The 20,960-nt window shown below is 35.4% G+C and overlaps 1 protein-coding gene across 2 annotated transcripts in view; it reads right to left on the minus strand.

Moving 5' to 3' along the window:
- The window catches only part of PTPRQ (protein tyrosine phosphatase receptor type Q), a 141,854-nt gene that overhangs the window by 63,790 nt on the left and 57,104 nt on the right, over nt 1–20,960 (minus strand). For both annotated transcript variants that reach the window (XM_056342105.1, XM_056342104.1), the window contains exons 32-40: nt 18,873–19,055; nt 18,065–18,166; nt 15,584–15,704; nt 11,632–11,792; nt 9,942–10,087; nt 2,981–3,146; nt 2,246–2,536; nt 1,710–1,985; nt 762–913 (exon numbers count right to left, since the gene is read on the minus strand). In XM_056342105.1, the coding sequence (XP_056198080.1) occupies nt 762–913; nt 1,710–1,985; nt 2,246–2,536; nt 2,981–3,146; nt 9,942–10,087; nt 11,632–11,792; nt 15,584–15,704; nt 18,065–18,166; nt 18,873–19,055 (1,598 nt within the window). The remainder of the gene's footprint in view (nt 1–761; nt 914–1,709; nt 1,986–2,245; nt 2,537–2,980; nt 3,147–9,941; nt 10,088–11,631; nt 11,793–15,583; nt 15,705–18,064; nt 18,167–18,872; nt 19,056–20,960) is intronic.

A 20,960-nucleotide genomic window follows, 5' to 3' on the forward strand; every position in this document is an offset into this window, starting at 1 on the left:
TCTGTAGCAAGAACTGTAATGCTGAGGGAGCTGGAGTAATGAAGCTTCTCACAGTCCCAAGTATATCTCACACTGCATGTCTTAAACTCATATGTCACTGCAGCAATGTCTTTTCCCTGCAGCTTTCACAAGCATCTTGGGTGAACAGAATCCACTATACAGTTTCTAAGCCTGAGATGCAATTCTGGCCTCACCTTGTTGCCTTTTTACAGTTCATGCCACATTTCTTGATGCCATCCAAGCAACCACATTTAAGCAAATACAAATGCTGTGATCAAGAGTGTATATAATTTTATAGCATTTAAGTTAAAAAATATTCAGTTATTCAGCAAAAATAAAAAAATGCAAACCTCTAAGCAGTTTTTCAAGATGACTATGAATGTCTGTCTGTCCCTGTGAATCTTGAAAGTCTGCAGACACTAAATAGCTAAACTAAGGTAGCCACAAAACAAGTAACTACCATGATTTTCTAACCTCAAACTTACACTGAAATATGAGATAAAGTTTAATAAAGCTCACCATTAATGAAATATTAGAAGCTAAAAGCAAATTAAAATCTAATAATTATTTCCTATCTAATTTTAAAAATTTAATTACAGGCATGGTAGGAAAGTAAGCAAACTGTCTTAACAAATAGGAATTTAGAGGAACATCCTAATTCTAGGAGCATAACAGACATTTAGAATATTTGTCATCTATTTTGATCCTAAAGCATGAAAAAAGCATTTTAGAAAATTAAACACTGTTAATTATAAACATACCCAATAAAATAGTTTTTCAGTGTTGTTTTGATAAATCTTAAAATTATATCTCATAATAACACCATTTGACTGAGGACTTGGATCCCATTTTAGCCACACGGAATCTGCAGTGTAGTTGGTAATGGTCAGATTCTGGGGTGGAGCTAATGGCACTGCAAAGGAGAAATACTAGTGAGTTCCAAATTACAAATAATCCAGGCAAAACCAAACACTTTGGAGAAGCAGAAGAACACAGGTACTTTTGTTACCATTTGTATCTGAACTCAACAAAACATTACTTCATTGCTATTTTGATCTTTTTTTTTCTCTTTGGCATGAAACAAATTCTGTTAATCTGGAATACATGTTTAGTCAGCAAGAGATATTAGAGATCTCACTAATCTATTTACACATCCGCGTTGTCAGAACTAAGGCATTTAAGAAAATCTGTATTTCGTATATTACTGGAATGTGATATACCTCACCTCCTACATCATATATTGAGTGCATCTCAATATATATTTACAAGATATATCATTTACCATGTGGCTGAGAGGAGGATCATGTAAAAGAGACCTGTGTGTGAATGTGTTAGAAATATTTCCATGTTTTATCATTTTTCAGTTACATTGGGGTATGAAGAGAAAGGTATTGCTGCTTGCTTCAAAATCCCTGACATCTGGCTAACTGTAACACATTCCAAAAGCAAAAGGCATTTCTCCTTGGAGTTATTTTTTTAATCATATGCAGAATGCAACCACCTCTTGCACATTGTGGCAGAAGGAGGAGAACTCAGGAAAGACTTCCTTTTAGTCTTTCCTTCTTCTGAAAGCTCATCATGCACAGACCAATGGAAAATGAATCCTTCATCTCAACTCTTGACAGGTCTGATGTTCAGATCTAAGACAGATGCAGTAACAATGGGCCAATATTTCAAAGTTGGTTACAATTACAATTGAATTTGCTCACCTGACTCATCTGTGTAGAACTGAAGCATGGCAGATGGACCAGATCCTTTTATTGTTCTCGCAGCTGCATAAATACTGTATAATGTGAATGGTAGAAGGTCTTCCAAGATGATAAAGTTATTGGTGGTAGAGAATGAGTTATTCCTTTCTGGCCCAAATAAATTTAAATCATAACTTCTTATAATACCACTTGGCTTAACAGGAGGGTCCCATGAAAGCATAACTGAGGTAGTTGAGAGATTTGAAAATGTTTTGATTATAGGTGCTGATTCTGGGACTACATGAAAAAGTAAGAAAGAGAAAAACAAGAGTAACCTCAGAAAATATGAGTTACAATGAAAAATGTCTTTTAGCTATCAGTTAAACTGGAAAATTCTATTTCATGGTCTCAACACAGAAACGTGTAGCAGTTGTTTGTGTAAATGTATAGCAAAAAAGCTTTAAGTAACAAGAGAAAAACAGACACAACAGTATTTTTTTCTTTTAGAAAACTATTCTTTTTCTACATTTCCTTAGGAATAAATAAAATATACTTACCATCTTCATCCGTTCTTATATGCAGACTAAGAGCATGCAGTTCAGAAGATCCTTTATCAGTGGCTGGTGTGATTTTCAGAATGTAATCAGTGTATTTCTCCAGATTATCAAAAATGATGCTTGTGTTGTAAGTAAGGAAAGACAATGTCTTATTTGTTCCCGGTTGCAGTAAACTTAGAGAAACATGAAAGAAGACTAAGCCATTTGGCTGGGATGGTGGAAGCCAGCTTACATTTACAGAAGATGAAGAAATGTTTTGATAGACCAGATTTTCAACAAAACCATCTGGGACTATGAGAGACAAGCAAAAAATAAATGCATGGATTACAGTAATAAAGCACCAAAACCAAAACAGAAACAAATATTCAGTATGATTATTTTGTACAATTTTAAAAAATCATTTATGTTTCACTATCAAAAGCAAAATATCTTGAAAGCCTATATGAATAATCATCTATGTTAAAGTTGTTTAACAAGAGTCTTAATGATGGTTTAAGACTATTTTTATTGCTTGTATCCAGAGAAGCTTGTGAACTACATTATTAGTGTTACAAAGCAAAGACTCATATTAAAATGTCTTCCTTGCAAAGAAAAAATACTGCAGTTTTGAAAACAGCAGTTGCTGGACTTTTTTTAAACTTTGCCATCATAACAGTAAAACAACTTCAAGGTTAAAGAATATTTAATAAATGGAAGCACTGATATACACTGAGCATTAAAAAGTTATTAACTTACTATCCTGATCTGTATACACATCTATTATTTCACTGGTCTTGTTTCCATCTCCAAAAGCTGTACTTGCAGTTAACCATAGAGTATAATGACTGTATTTTGCCAAGTCATCCAAAATTGCAGACTGGGACATACTGACATCACTGTCGTTACCATAACTTGAGAAATTCTAAAGGAAAAAAAAAAAAAAGTGTTGCCATTGAAAATATTATTTATTCATTGTTTTATCTTTCTAGTTTCCCATTTACCCATCACCAACATCAACAGATATGATTCAACATAGTGTTCAGGAGACATAAATCTACTCTTTGACTCCTAATGAGTCCTGATTTTTACTGCAATACTCATTTATTGTATTATGTTTATTGTTACTCCTTGTAAGTACTACAGAATTAAGTACTACATAATTGACTTCTGCTGCTGTTTGTAGTTGTTGAATGTCAATCCATCTTTTTTTAAAACATTAAAACTGTAATGCAATGTGTTTATCTATATTGCATCAAGAAAATGAAAAATAAACCCCATCATCTGTTAGGTGCTCATAGATTACATGATCACACATGTGGCTGCTTTCCCTGACCTGCATGGAGCAAATCAAAGGATTTCTCTCACTTCGTCCCATCTTTATGAGTAGAACTTACAGAAAATTGTCTGATTTTGAATTTAAAACTTTCACCAGCAGAGATCTTACCACAACACTAGATAAACTGTTCCTTTTGTTAGTTGTCCTTTCCATTAAAAACATGCCATTAATTGTAATGCAAATGTCTATACCCAGTGGATTGCATTACACTGAGGGAACTGACAATTTCTTTTTTTTTTGTGCAGTTACTTGCTAACAAAAGGTTTGCAACAGAACTAAGACTCACTTTCTTTTGAACTATATAAAAAATTCTACTAAAACTATGACTATAGCAATAGACTAGTGCTCTATATAGATTAGCCTCTCTGAGGAGGCTATTCCTGTTTGGAATGAACCATTTTGGAAACCGAAAAGAAAAAAAAATATAAATCAGATTATTTATGTAAGGCCAGCTATTCCACATAACTGATTGTGTAAAATCACCCACTGCTTTACAGGAACCTGACTTAGGTGATCCAAAGCAGTTTGGTTTATGATTTGAAAACTGTTGACAGGTTAGGTACTCCATAAGCATATTCAGCTCCAGCATTGTGTAGGAAGTCAAAGCTTTGCTCCTGATTCAAAGATTCCGTATCATTCCTCGCCAGGAGCCACATTGCCCCGTTGAGCAGATAGCATGGGCAGCACTTCTCAGGACCAAAGAAGTCCTTTTAATATTTCTACATAGCAACATTTTCATGGTAAGATGGATTTTGCTCAATCCCCTGATGAATTGCCTAGTACATATTCCAGTTATGTGGCTTACCCACTGTTTTCGGTGTTTCATCCTATTCACACCCTCCATTTCCTTAAAATCAAAGTTAGCTTTTAATTAAACTCTTTCATTAAAAAAAAAAAAGAGAGAGGCTGTGATAGCAGGCTTAGTAAACCAGGAGAAAGTTGACTGTAATGTGTGCATATTTAAATTCAGAAATACCACAAATAAACACAGGTATACTAAAAGTGCACATTAAAAACAGGTTATATTTCTCTTCCTACAGAAGTCGCTGTGATATGCTCTACAAAACAGCTGAGTCAGTACTGTGCAAACTGATGGTTCAGTATGAAATCTTGATGTCTGTCACCAATACATATCAATTTATATATCTAAAGTAACATTTCATTAATTTTTTTGTACAGGCAAAATTATTTATTTCTGCAGAAAACAATAGGTGACACTGATTCATTTCCCTAAAATTTTTATCTGTATCTGAAGTCCTAGTTTTGCCTACATTCACTAGTGAGTACCTAAAATAAATAAGTAAACTGCTTGGCAATGAAAATGTAAGCCTGTATTTTGCATGCAGAACAGAAGCTGCACAAATTAGTAAGTTAAGTTTCTATATCCACTGATTAACAGATTTAGAGCACACAGGTTTGTCTGAAAGAGGAGGTTAAGTCAACATCAGTCAAAATACTAAGAAATTCCACCTTAATATATGACTTTCTTCTAAATGTAGATGGAAACTCACACTATATTCATGTAAGTAATTGAAAAAAGGCTGGGAAGACCTTTGCTTTACACTTGGGTAGGGTAAGATACAGGAAACAGAGGATCAAATTCTAAGGTATTTAATTAAACTTTTTGATACTCCAGCACAGTATGACAGAAAAAACCTTCTGACCCAGAAGCATCATTCTGCTTCTGTTGTTATTATTATATATTGTAATTATTAATATTTAGTATTGATAATTAGTTTTTTAAAAGACAATTCTCTGAGTTTTGAAGGTAAAAATGTCAAAGGTATCACATAAAGTTTCAGCTCTAGATTTAATGGGAGTTTATTGGTATGAACAGCTGAAAATCCAACTCATAGTTTAAAAAGCATACCTTTACAATTTAGTCAGCTGTCTGGCCGTCAAGGACTCAGTGAACCAATGTGAAGGCTCTAACAACAGGCTTTTTAGTGGTTCAACAAAAACCGTTTTAAGAAGTCGTCCCTTTACTATAAAGGAGCCCAAGGACTCAGGATTACCTCAAACTTGTGATATGACAAAATATTAGATAAGAATGAACACATAATTAAGAGTAAGGGTGAGCAGGAAGAACTGTGTGAGTACAAACTGAGAAAAGATGAAACTTGCACTAATTGTACCCTGGGGATAGAACACTATAGGAAGTTTTACAATTAACTGTGGCTGCAGATGAAAGCAAACAGCTTAGGATCTTTGGCTACAGCTGAAGAAGTTCTTCCTTCTGTCCCTTTCTTCATCCATACATGAAAGAAGTTTTGACATAGCAAAGTATCAGATTATTAAAAGCATCTAAGTGTAAGCAATACACACAGGCCATGAAAGCGTCAGCAGAAAGTAGTATCTTCTTCACCTCAGGAAGCAGCAGAAATTTTCAGTGGCATAAAGCTGTAATTAGTTGTACGCAGACAACACAGTGCTGCTGTTCTTCACTGTTAATCTTCTTCCCCTGTTCTGTTTCCTTCTCATGTTCATGGTATTGTGCTGTTTTGAGTTAGAGTATCACAGACTTTGGCAGTCAGGTGAGACTGGTGACACTGCGAGGGCTAATCCAAGCCAAACCTCAAGGAGCATGATTCACACTGTTCCAGGGCCAACCTAAGTGAAGATAATTCCTCTTTGTGTGCTGTACCATTCTGAGGATAGCTTTTAAAAAACATTGCAGTGTATTTTAGAGAAGTTCCCCTTTTCAGTCATACTGGTGGTGGTGAAAGAAAATGTTTGATTGTTAAGTTAATGTGGCACATTGCTTGCATCCTTTGTCTACACCTGAAAGGCAGACCAAGCCAAATTTCACTCTTAACTGTATAGTCTTGTTCACTTGGCTTGAAGTACGGGGGTGGATGATTTAGGGTATAATGTTCAGTCTCTAGAAGGGCTGTGGGCTTTTTTTCTCCACTTAGTTCCTGGTTCCCTGTCTGCTTTGGCAGAGCAAGGCAGTTGTCATCTGTACTGAAACTCCACACTGGAGAACTTTTTCCAAGCATAAATTTATATTTGTAATTAGCATCTTTCCCACATTCTTGCTAATCAAAACACAAGTACAAAAAGATTGAATAAAAGTTTATTCAAATCAACAATATCTCTTAAAGATCAGTATTTAGCAACCAGATAATCACTTCCATAGATTCTTTGACTTCATTCCTCAGTAAGAGGGAGAATGTAGGCACTATGATTGCTTCAAGCACCATCCAAGGCACTGTAGAACAAAACTCGCAAAGCTGCTATTGCAAACAGTGAAAGCTTAAACTGTAGGAATCCAGCAGCATCATAGAGAAACGATGCAAAGACGAGGTATAGTGCCATATCATCTGTGTAGGAAGTGCCCTTCATCAGAATACGTACTATATCTTTACTGCGCTGGAGCAGAGTAGCAAACATAACCCGAAAAGCAGCATTTTCCCTAGACTTGTGGCAGGAGAAGAAGAAAGATAAAGCTGACCTTGAACCTAGCCTAGTGCAAGTGATGGCTTCTTCTATTTGGCTACCAGTCATTCCTCCTGCTCCGACACTTTTTCTTTTAAGACCTGTCATCATCCCCATAGAAACAGCCTACTCATCTACCAAAATCCTCAAATCTAATCTCCATCAGCCTACTCATCTACCAACATCCTCAAAGCTAATCTCCATCATAAATTTTTCCTTCTGCTGTTCTGCTTCTGAATCCTAGGTCTGAGCATCCCAGGCCTTCTGATTGGACAGCCACAGTGTGATTTTTCATGTAGACCTGCAAATCAAAGAAACTATACATTACTTTTCTGCCCTGTGAAGGTATGTAACTTTTTTCTTTTTAAAGGAAAAGTATTTCTCCTGCAAGTTTCTGCATCATGTCAAGGACTAAACTGCATCCTTTATCTCAGGTCTTTTGTTTTCTTTCCCCTTAAACAAAATGCTTTACTCTGCAGCTACTAAACTCCTGTTTTTAAGCTATTCATAATCAGTGCTTTATATTAACTAGGTTTTAATATGCCTGAGGCGTTTGAGAACATGTGAGAAGAAGAGAGAAACTGAGACAACAGAATAGCAGTAGTTTTAGTATGACTTTTATATCTATTTCAGATCATGCCAGCACTGGAAGATGTTAATTTTCTTGATATTCTTCAGCCAGGATGGTTTTCCAGGCTTCTAGAAGATATACTTTCAGACTTGGACCTCTGTTATTATGTTCTGACAAAGAAGCAGATGAAAGACTGGCAGAGAATGACTGCCTACAAGCAGTGTGCCTGAGAAGGTGGAGTTCCTAGAAATGTGAAAAGATCATACTAATTTTTTAAATCTCCTGTATCATTTCCCAAATTGAAAATTCAGATTGGATGAACATAAGCAAAATGGTGACCTAGTTGCAGAGTATTACAGTTAAGGATTATTTCTTTCCAAATGTGTGCAATACAAAACTTACTAACAAACCCTGCAACTATATTCTAAGTTACAGATAGTTGTAAACTGTATGTGTGCATACACTTATACAGCTTAAAACTGTATATATCATATTTATACATCAGGCTGCATTCACACATGCATTTCTCTGTTGTAAAAAGAGTAATATAAAATATCTGACAGAAACAAGCAGGGGAGATTTGTTTTTTTCTCCTGTTTGAAATCAGTCTTGCACCCACAGGAATGCCAATGCACAGAATAGGAGTGCAATGTAGATACGGTAGTTGCCATGCCAAACAGTGAACAGAGAGGCATGTGAAGGGCAGGTGAGTTAAGGGGAGCAGACAGATTAGGACTGGATTGTGATTTGAGAGATTAATGCTGGTCTCCCATGGCCAGTAAGAGACAGATGCAACAGCAGCTGAAACGTATTTTCTGATGACAGAGGGATGGGTTAAAAATCAAAGCTGAAAGGGCAAAAATGGCAGTTTCCACACCTAGAAGTGGAGCTACTGTCAGTGCTTTTCTGCTGTCCACCACATAGCATGCCAAAACTGTGATAACTTCTACCCATCCTTTCCTTCCCAACTACATCACACGATAATGAAACTGGACCCTCACCTTGCTGTGCCAGGGCTACTGTGCTCCATCTTTGCTATCTTGCTCCTTCATTTCCAGTGTCATGGGCACATCCAGATGGATTTTAGCTCTCAAGTGTATCAGTTTCACCTTAATCATTCACCTGAGTTCCACCTTCCTAAAGGCAGGAATAGCTGAAGTCTGTAGTCCTCCTCTAAAGTTGCTTGGGTTGTCCAAGAATTAGATAAATGCAGACACTCTTCATAGGTCAGGCTAGTTCAGGTAATGCAGTGGTGTAAAGGTCTCTCCAGGGATTTGTTAGGCTAAGAAAAACTCTTTTGGTATAACGGTGCGTGCAAGCAAAGTCTGAAGCTCTGAACTGTAGCCCTGATTTTAATCTCATCAGAATGTGAATTCATGGCATGGTCCTGCTTGCATCTGAAACTATGCAGACTGAGCCTGGCAACCACACAGCTTCACAGAAGTCAGAGAAGTGTATGCACTGAAGTATGTCAGAAATAATTCAGTCAAAGGTATTTGTAATATTGGTGAATATTTTTTTCTAGTTATCCTCAAACACATTCATACCTCACACTAGATATATCTTGAACACAAAGTTATGCAGTAGAAGTAATTTCTCATGCATTAGTTTCTTCATTAATTTATATTTCTTTCTTTTCTTCCACATGTGTAAAGCTTGTAACCAAAACCCTGTAAAGGAAGCTTGTTTCTTCTTATTATATTTCTGTATTATAATATACTCTTAGAAAGGAGAACAGAAAAGCTATATATAAAATTAACAGATGTGGTGCATAATTAAGGATGAAAGTAGCAACAAAGAAACCCTACATGGAAATGTGCAGATCACCAAAAAATTATAAATAACATTTTGTCTTTTATGCTTTAACTTAGGAATCTCAATACCTTTGTTTCAATATACTAAACAGTAATTTCCTTTTGAGAGTAACAGAAAAAAAAGAAACAATAATTTATTCACTACTTTGACATTATCTTCTTCTTTTCGGTACTGTAAATACATGTATTAAAACCAGAACTGTTACAGAAATTCATTCCAATTGATAGATTAGACAAAAATAGTCTTAACAGTACAATGAATGTAATAGGTCTTGTACCTATCAATGCTGTGCATAAAAATGTATTCGATATATGTGTGTGTGTATACATGTACATGTAAACTTTGCAATATAGAATATTACACAAAACCTATTTGCTTTAATGCTTAATAAAATGAATATCCAATGACATGATTACAAGATGTGCTTCTCTCTTTGTATGTTAAAAAACTGCCTTGTGATAAAGGAAATATGAAATAACAATATAATGATAACTATAAATGAATTACTAGAACACTTTATTGAATTATACAAGAGAAGAATACAAAAATAAGCTCACCTGTATGAATATTCCTGAATGATTTTTGAAATAAACTGAGTAGTACAGTATATTTCCATTAGGTTTTTGAGGAGGAGACCAGAATAGCATTATTGATGTGGAAGTAAGGTTTCTGTACACAACATCTTTTGGTGGATCACTTGGTGCTGAAAAAATATTAAGTATTAGCATACCTAACTCAAGGTTTTGTACATTTTAGTGCCCAAGAAACACCCACTACAGATTTGACATCCTATGTCAAATTAAATGTATTTCTGATTATTTCCAGAAGCAGTTTTTATACCATAATGAAATACAATAGTAGATATAAATACATTTTTAAAATGCTATTTTGCAGACACAATTGTATTTAGCTTCATTTGTAAACAGATACGCTTTTCTTATAGAATTTGTCTTGTACTTACTGCTTTGGGCAGATGGAAAAATCTAATTTGCAGATACAGAAATTGACTGAGTTAGGCCTTTATGCTCCATATATAGTTAATAGGGAAAAGAAAGATTTGTTTCAGAAAATCTAAATAAAAATCCTTGTTCCCTCTTTTCTGATTATAAACAGAATTTAGGCTCTCAGCTCATGTAGCTAAACCAGATACTTGATCATTTCTGGTTTTTTCCTCTTTCCTCAGCCTAATAAATGTGCAGGAAGGACCCTGTAAGTCTTCTTCGATTAGCCTCTCCTTCTGTCATATAAAGAATAGCAGCATATGGTCCTTCTCAGTAGCACAGTGCTGTAGGAGACTCAAATTCAGTTCCTGAAGTCATCATAAGATAATTTAAATCCCTCTTTCTCACCATCCAAGAAAGTGCTCTACACAACATGCAATAGAGTACTGAACACTGTAAGTTATCTTATCTCTCTTATTTTGTGCTGTTCTAATTTGCATAAAATACTAAAATATTAATTGAAGGAGGAACTCCCAAGATCAGGTCCTAAAAATTGTGCCCTGGAAAGTCAGTACATGTTTCCATAACATCTTCAATAGGAAAGACTGGGAATACCTACAACCTGATGATTTAGACAGTTTTTTTATGGATGGCTAATCCTACCACTGATTGTGTGTTGGGAAGTCAGTTTATCTATGCACAAAGATTCTGAAATATGCCTGCATACTATCCATCTTGGACCAGATTGTAGCAACATAACTGATGGGAAAACCAGAGACAATAATTGAACTGAATGACTTTCAAATCACAGTATATACTATCATCATTTATAACAGTCATCTACCATGTTGTAAGTATAAAATACTGAAAATATAATAAATAAATCAGTGTACACTTACAGATTTAATTTTCACTTTAAAACTATTTCAGACTTGAGAGACTCTAAAGAGTATTAACCCTAGAAGAAGTTGTGTCATGGCAAGGTAAAGAAAAGAGCTGTTAAAAGATATTATAAAATTAATTGTACTTGTTTCAACATTTAAAAATAAAATTATTTTAATCTTACCTGTTTTGAAGGGTAATGCAAAGTTTTGCTCAGTAAATTAACAGAAACGCCACCATAATTTTATAGAGCTATGGCTATAGGTGTACACACACAGAAAGACACACACAAACAGACAGGTAGAATGTCTCTTCTTGACCAGTCAAATGCCATTTATACTTCAGTAGCTTTATTAAATTAAATAAGGCTGACAGGAATTTAAGGCTGAACAAAATTAGACATTCATACTATAGATAAGCTTACCTCCTTCAGAAGTTCTGAATATTATAGTATCACTTTTTATGTTGCCATCTCCAAATCTTGTACTTGCTGTTAGGTAAGTACTATACTCATAGTTATTTTCCAGGTCTGTGAACTGCAATGACGTTTCTGTTACATTAACACTCCTTTTTGACATTTTATTCCTAAAGATAAAGTATTTTATTAATTATATATACACACTATTTCTGTATGTATGCAAATGTGGCATATGATATACAATTGAAAAATGCAGTATTGTGGTAAATACAAATATTTTAGGCTTTAAAAAAAGACAACAGCAACTTTTGTCTTTTATGTTGCAAAGCTCACTTTTGTACTGTAGCATCACAATAGGGCTTTTAGTTTTGCTTTAAAAAAACAAACACAGAAATATATTTGTAAATTATATCAGGAAAGACAATGATTATATGGAGTATCAAGGACAAGCATGTCCATCTAGTAACTGCTATCAAATGGTTGTGTGGTACCCTTGGGAAGGACACAGTAGGGCATAACTAAACTGTCTCCCTGGACAGGAATAGCGAAATATAAAAAGATTATAGCAGGGAGCATGCCCTACTGTGACTCTGTGAAATTGGTCAGAAGGCTGAAGTTATAAATGGAATAATAGAAGATGATATGGAACAGGAATTAGCTGGTGCTGAGTTAATTCTGGTGGAATGTAGCAGGGGATCAGAATGGAACTCTAGTCAGGTCAAAACCCGCCTAGAAAGACTGTAGGATGTAACATTAATAAAACACTGGTATTAGCATAGGTATGAAATGATTATCAGAAAGTAAAATAAGATATAGAAATAGCTAACTTGAATTCAAAAAGTCTGCTATATCTCATTAAATTTATTTTATCTTTTATGAAAAAAATAGCAGGAAAAAAAAAAGGTAGCTAATGTTCCATTCCTGCAAAAATTTCTGTATGAGTGGGTGTCCTGTGTCTTTAATGGGATTTCATACAAGGATGTTAATTTGACAAGTAAAACCAAATATCTTGCTCCAGGAGTCACTGTGGAGCTCTTCACAAACAAGACAATGAGTTCTTATTCTACAAAAAAAAAAAAAAAAAAAAAAAAAAAAAAAAAAAGAGAGAGAGAAAGACTGATCAAAATTATTAGAAGGGCTGATTTTCATCCTTTGATAAATGAATGAATGTCTCATTAGCAAGGATTCACCACCATCTCATACTCTTGAAATAAAGTCACATTAACAAACAATTGGAATGAGAAAATGTATCAGAATGAAAAATCTAAATTTTTCCTATCTCTTTCAGATTTGGAGTGGGATGTCTGTTGACGTGGGAAAGACTCTTGGTAACAAAGTTAACAACATTTACATTTTCCTCAAACTTCTGACATTTTGAATAATCAGTAAAGAGATACAAAAGGTTGCAGCTGCAGTTATCAAATTCTATACAAAGAAAAGACATCTTTCTTGGATCTTTGCCCAATATATTCTTAGTATAGAAAAACATAGCTGGTTATAATTTAGGTAAGGAGAAAATCCACAGTTTAGTGCTGCAAAAACATCTACTCTGAGTAATTGCATTCTTATAATATATTATTTGCCAAATTTTTTTTCTACAATCAGGCATAGTTAGGAAGAAGAATAAAAGCTTGGGGTGTTTCAAGAAAATTTGATTTTCTGTTTAGAAACAATTGCAACTGCAATCAAAATAATAAGAAATCACTGATCAAAGTGAGTGCAGTCTTCACAGATAATGAGAGAAAAGGTACCTAGCAGAATAAGCTAAGCCAAGGAACTTAAATTAAGAACAATATTATTAAGTTTTAATTGAAATCTTTTAGAAATCCAGAGGTTCTAAGAAATTGCATACATTCACTTGACAAAGACAGGTAACACATTTTCGTAAAAATCTGTACTTTGAAGTAGATCTAGTCAGTCATTATCTTACAAAAATATGCTGAACAGGATAATGCCAAAAGACAAGAGCTATATACAAGTTCAGTAATTTTGTTAATACGTCTTTAATACTCTAGAATTGCAGAGTCAGGGAGTAAGAACTGGTAGACTCAAGGCATATAGAAAGTTGCTTTACTACCTGCTAGCATCCAAAACCATCTTGTTCTGTGATAAATTCCATGAAAGATAATAACAATGAAAACATTACACATATTACCCTTTCTATTCTAGTTGTAGATTCTTGTTCCCAATTCATTAAAGAAAGGTTACTAAATTCTTTATAACTATTGCAATATATTTAAGAGAAGGAATATTTATTTAGCATCTGTATTAACCTTCCTCTTTCTGCTTCATTGAGAGGCTCTTGGATTAATGATCTCCCCCCAAATATGTTGAATGCCTCCCAAAAGCAGCAACTATGACACAGCAGCTTGCCTTGTCAAATCTCACCCTATAATGCAACTTTATAAAATTTTATAAACAATTCTGTTAAATACTCAAAATTCCCTTCCTTCCCCCCTCACCCCCTACCCCCAAAACCAAAAAAAACTCCAAGGAAGGAGTGAATTTGTGGCCCCTTTGAAGGCAACAAGAGTTTTTCTCTAATGGCCTTTGCCTTAAGATGATACCTAATGCCTCTCTAATTTTAGGTATGGCACAGTAAGGATAAATAAGACAGAGCAAGGAGAATACGGGAGAAAAAAGGACAAGGCTTACTGCAAAAAGTTATATGGTTGCTTTATTCAAATTTTTAGAAAGATGGATCAATTAACAGTTTTAAAAAAATAATTCTGACTAACTCATTAGTAATAGTAACAAAAGCAGTAAGCTTTAAGGCAATATAAGGATGAAGAGTTGTATAACCTCAAGTCTTTGAACACAGCATCTATCAAAACCATAATCCTAATCATGAAGTAACTCTTCCCTAGCTAGAGGATAGCCTTTAATTTAATGTTTTTTGTGGTTAAAAAGCACCAGATCTTGCCAATATGGTAGAAGTAACATGACAAGCCAAATTTAAATTTTCTAGAAAGAAGAGCTCATTCCCATTCACTTTATCACCAATTTAACTAGAAGCTAAAATTTTAAAAAAAATAAATCAGTAGGAACTGCGGCCAAACCCTACCTCAAACCTGTCAAGTAACATTAAAATGATAAATGTAAGCTCAATAGCAGTCTCTTTATAATGACTGCTGATTTGCATCTCATAAGGTGCACGTTAACATTTGTTTCCTATACCTTAGTAGAGGCAATAAAATAGTAGAGCATAAATGCAATATATTGTGACAAAAAAAAATAAATTTGCACCCCCAGTAGAAGTTATACAGAGATTTTTGAAGAGATGCCACATCACTAGACCAAATTATGTTATGCAGAGAATAGGACAGAAACTGCAAGTTTTAAAGTGTCAAAACTCCTTTTTAAAGATGAAAAAAAATCCCAGAAGGGATGACAGGAGAAAAAAACCCAACACCACAGAGAAAAAGAAAGGGTAGATTAAAAAAACCTCCCTCACAGTAAATGAAAAATATCTGTTAAAAAATACTTGTTTCCTATGAATGTAATAAATATAAAATATAATAGTAGACATAAATGATAGCACATACACTCTTAACATTGCTCTTACTCACTTTCTACAAAAGGAAGCAATATTTCTCTTATTTTAATCCTATTTCAAATCTCCTTGACAATTTATCTTAAGTTTGTGTTCTGCCTTACTATAGGCCTAATCAGAGCACAATGAAAATAGTCACCACACTCTAATTTAAATTTGAATTCATTTACCATAACTTAACTTTTAGAGAAATATTGAAAATACTTACAAAATACTTAATACCCCAATTTTCAGCTAGCACTTTATGTCTGAATTTGTATATATGAAAAGCTAGTATTTTAAGTGCCGGATGAATATTCATTCTCCAAAAAACGTGTAATCAACACATTGTGTAAGAAAAACCTAACATTCCTGATAGGTTACAGATTAGTATTTATCCTCAGAACTACTTCCAGAAAATCTTACCAGACGTAAACTGTGTAATAGAGGATAATTCCATTTGGCTCCAGCGGAGGTTTCCATGACAACTTCACAGTGACACCCGACAACTGTTTTATGGAAAGGGATTCTGGAGGAGAACTGGGAGCTACAAAATGAGAGAATGGGACACAACATCTTGTTAAACAGCTAAGATCGATGGGATACACAGCATCCTTAAATAGGTTTTTAATTATTTGTGATGGAAAATAAACTTTGTGCTACACTGGTACAATGTCCATCAACAAGCATTAAGGCGCAGCTTCTTTTCCTTTTTCTGACAGATGATAAAAGATTTTGCATGGTGGTGTTAGAACATCTGTTTCTGTGATTCAATGGAAAAAGTACTTCATGAGAAAACAAAGCAACGGGTAGGTCACAGTGATTCACCTACTGTCCAAGTACATTGCTGTAATTTTTTTTCCCCCTTCTAATAAAAGCAAGAACTTTATAGGTATGAACACACGTAAAACACCGCAAAATAGTTCCCCTGAGGAAAAAGAGCTGCTGTAAAGAATTATACAAAGCACCAAAAGGTGAAAGAATGGATAAGTATGACATTGAGAGATGATAAAAATGTGGGATACTAGGCAGCAGTAAAATCTATTCACTCCATCAAATAAGGACCACATTCATACATTTAATATGTCACAAGGGCAAATATAAAGATAGACATTGACTGAGACCCTTGAAATTCATTTTAAAATGAACTCTACATGACACCATATCACAACTGTGTAGGGAAACAATGTCAGTAATGACAGTGTTAGACCATGTTTGGTTTCATTCTAAAGTTCATATAAATATTGCTGAGGAAAACCATACTCATGTATGCATAAGTGATACTGCTTTGTATTAGAATGTTACTGAGAAGTAAACCTTTTTCTTCATCCTGATTCACAGATATGTATGTATCACTATGAAGTAATAGTAGAATTACTTTTGTTTTTCTCAAATAAAACCAAAGAGCATCATGCACTAAAAATTCAGGTCATAGCTGTAGTCATGCATGAAAATTGAGAATATGAGCATAGCTATTAGCAAATCTAAGAAACATTTGGTCTGAACCTTGGAACACTGTGTTCCTGTGAAGAAAGAACATGTGGTGTATTATAAATATTGTTTCTCAGTTGTTGTTCCTTCTATCACTACCTCAAAAGTTGGCATAAAGGTTTTAGAACTCTGTACATTTAAGAAAAAAATATTTTTCATGAGCCGAGGTTCACTGAATTCAGTGAATGCCTGTATTTACTAGCAAAAAATGGTAACAGCTGTATTTACTGTTTTACTTGTTATATTACCCTCAGTGGCTCTATAATAAAAGATCTGTCATACTGTGAATGTCATCTCTTTTTGGCATGTCTAGTTCATTCTACAGTTCTTATTCAGAGGGTATTTTTTGCTGAAGAATGAATCTACATTGCTTTAAATAAAAATACTCTATGTAAAAGACGAATTTATCCAAATTGGCTGGTCCCAGTGTGCTGCAGCAACATTACAGAAAGTGTGAATGTAAGCCCACCAACTTCATGGATCTTTGCAAAGATCCACTATCACGAAAACCTGGATCTTAGGCAAGTCAGTATTTCCTAAGACATGAAAAGAGACGATTTGGAAATGGCTGGTGGGATGTTTGTGTCAATGCTGCTTTAGTCTAGGTTCCCAGAGACTTCCTCCCTAAGCAATGAAGAGGGACAGGCACAGGCTCCTCCAAAATATGTCACAGAACCTAAGTTAAGATTCTGCTTTAAAATTTTTTCAGGATTCCCCCTCCAGAAACTATAGAGGGGACCAATGATACCTTCTCAACACTAAATTGGGTACTGAAAGAACACATATAATTTCAAGGTGGTTCTGCTGATTTGTGACCTACTATACTAATTAGCAGGGGATGCAATAACTTTGTTCCTTCCTCAGCCTGCAGCGCAGAACACTCCCCTGCTCAATTTGGAATTCCAGTACTACAGATGATGGACTTTGAGCATATTCAAAATATCAATAACTCTACATCTATATTTGTGTATCTGTACAATGCATCTGTTTAGAAGAATCCAAAGATCTCCAAACAAAAGAACCAGAAATATCCCTGGACCATTCAAGCTGCCTTTTGGTTGTTTTTCCTTTCTCCAGCTCCCACATGTCTGCAGAACCAAACATAATATTTCATTCTACCATGTGGTATATTAGATTAAAATAATATTAGTAAATTAAGATTCTTCAAATGAATAAGACCAAATGTCTATGCATAGCAATTGTGCCATTTCACATAGCTTGTACTGGTAAATACATTAAATGATAGATGACAGCTAGATGAATATATTTGTGTGTAGACAGTTAGATATAAATATCAAGACAGAGATATAATTGCAAAAAAAGTATATAAAACCTACACATACCTGACATGGAGTGTAAGATTAGCTTAAGACTACAGGCAGACAATGATACATTGCAACTTCTGTTCTGACTTACCATCTTCATCAGTCAGTATACACAGAGGTGAACTACGAAGGCCCTCCCCCATCGTGGTACTAGCAGACACTTCTACAGTATATTCTGTATATTTCTTTAAATCTAAATGAAGAAGAAGTATTCAATAAACCAACCATTCCATGGGCCAAATTAGTTTTTTTTTTAATGGACCATAAGTAGTTCTGAAGTGCTAAACAGGCCCATCACTTACACTGATGTGTGCCTTTATAGGCTTAAACAAGCCTTAAGAAAACCAACACAAAGTATTCTGCATGAACAAAAGGAGAAGCAAAGCCCTAATTACCTGCTTATACTTCAGATTCCTAGAATGCTTTACAGTTTTCTATTAGCTGTACTCTGAAAATTTAATGGTTAAGGTACTGAGCTCCCATGCGGTGTCATGCCTCAGTAATAATGACAGAACACAGAAAAAGATGCAAAGGTGAGTAGAATGGGAAGTATTTATTTTTATCCAGAATAAGACCAGAAAGATATGTAAGTGACTTAAGTGTTTACTTTGTCACATTTGCATACAATGATAGATATGCAAAGAAATCTGTTGACGATCCTTGTACTTTAAACATCTAAAATTAATGAGATATATGTCAGACTGTATCATCCATAGCCCATTCCACCACATTACGGCAGGACACAACAGGCTATTTTCTCAGGAAAGGTAGCATATAACTTTATATAAGGACAAGAAGGATCATGTTCAACTAATGAACTAATTGATCTGCATCAGTCTGTTGACCCCTTTTCATAACAATTTACAGTTGCTGTAAGTTCCAGAACATTATATACTGGCCTGTAATACGTAGTGTCAGAAGAGTAGTGTTTATGATTCTTTCCTCAGTTCCATTAGTCCTCTTGAGATATATTGTGTAGGTCTGTATGATTCCATTGGGAATAGATGGTGGAAAAAATGATAATTCAATTTCCATGGATGAGATGTTCCTATAGGTTATGTTTTCTGGTGCAGAATCAGGAACTAGAAGACAAAACTTAGACTCATAAGAAGATTTCAGTCAGTTTCATTGGTTTGTTAAGCATTTCCTTAAACTGGTTTAAATGAAACACATTGTAAACATTTGGATTTTTATCCTAATTTTTGTACAAAATAAATTTTAAAAGAGGCTGAATTGGAAGATGTTACAGACACATACTGTAACAACAAGGTACAGATCCTTTAAAAAAAATAAATTGATGGAAATCATCCTAACATGCCAGATAAAAAAAAATGTGGAGAATAACAGTAAACTTTTCTTCTTATACCCCTATAACTAAGTCCAAGCTAGCTATTATTAGTAGATTTTCCTTGTTGTGATGCCATAATGTACACTTTGTATCAGCAACCTGCATTTTCTTCCTTTTTCCTGGGTATCTATACAGACTGTATGAATACTTGTATAGAAAAACAAAGGGAGCTTAACCTACTGCTGTAAGGGCCCTGAAAGAATCCCCCCCTCCTGGAGGTCTGGCTGCTAGGGCTTAGCAATAGTGTAGCCGAGGGCTGCCTCATCCTTGCTGGTGACATGCTCCCAGGCAATGCCACAGTGAGGCTGCAGCCAGGGTTGACCACTGGCCTCTGGGAGCTGCTTTCAGCTGGGGCTTTCATGCTTTGCCCACCTGAGCTACAGCTCCTGCTGCATCACTGCCATGGCTGTGCTTGGCCATGGACCCACTGATCTAGTCCCTGACTTGCAGAGTGACATTGCAGCCTGACCTCAGCTTGGGCCCATCACTACAGGCCTGCCCAGCTGTCATTGGGCTGCATCTGACTTGGTTAGTGTCACTGAAGCTGCTAACTCACTTTACTAGCTTGACCTCAGACCTGCCTCATCACTGTGGAGTGTTGGCAATCTGGACTCTAGGCTGGCCCTGCCTGCCAGCTCAGACCTGCCCTGCTCCCTTTGCTGGGGGTTGGTGGGACAAGTGCTGGCTAGTGAGGCCCTTGTTCTGCTGGCCCAGGGACCCCCTCAGCTCTTGGCTCCCTGACCGATACAGAGCAGCTGGCCCTTGCTGCATCATAACAATCAGTTTGTGTGTGCATGTGTCTGTCTGTCCCAAAATAAAGACACAAGTATGTTTTCTATTATCCACAATTGGACCAACAGCATAATATCTTATTCCAGAAAGTCATAATCAAAAGCACAATTTGCCAACAAGGTCATGTAAGGCACAGACATATTTTTAGGACGCCCTAAACATTCTTTTAAACATAACTGAAATTTGATGAAAATCAAGGCTAAATAATTTCTGCTTAAGCAAAATCCAAAAAGGAGATAAATGCCATGAGAAGCAGTGAAATCAGCCCATGGTTCTGCCTAATTTCATGGTAGAATAGTAACAGAGAACTCCCAAGAGATCTTCAAATACACCAGCCCATTAATAGGTTGTGTTTCGCTCAAAATGCTCTATTCTCCAGATCCTCCCTTGGTTTTATTCTTCTCAACTCAGAAGATATTTTTGCAGCTTCTCATCTCCATCACAGGCAGCTGGAATTCAAATTTTTGTTCTGAGCATCAGGGCAGTTAGGCACTGAAAAGGAACTAACTGCCTTAAAATATAATTTGGATGAAAGATGTATGTCTAAGTTTAAGAGAGCGATAAAAAAGGTTATGTCTAAGGATGTTGTATCAGTTGGACAGGTGCTTACATACCTATGGTATCTGACCCCCCAAAAATCCTTACAAATAGCACAATGTCTTGGCAGAGCTAGCTTAGTGCTTGTATTATGACTACTGTTTCATACAATCTAAAAACCAGGTGTTTGGTTCCCCGCTCCTTAAGAGCTTGACTTGTTAGGTAGGCCTAGACCACAACTGCTTCACACAGGAAAAAAAATCAAAGTTCATTTCAGAAACAAGAGGGAGCTCAGAGTGATTCCACTGTG

Source organism: Falco biarmicus, chromosome 5 (assembly GCF_023638135.1).
Source record: "Falco biarmicus isolate bFalBia1 chromosome 5, bFalBia1.pri, whole genome shotgun sequence".
NCBI lineage: Eukaryota > Metazoa > Chordata > Aves > Falconiformes > Falconidae > Falco > Falco biarmicus.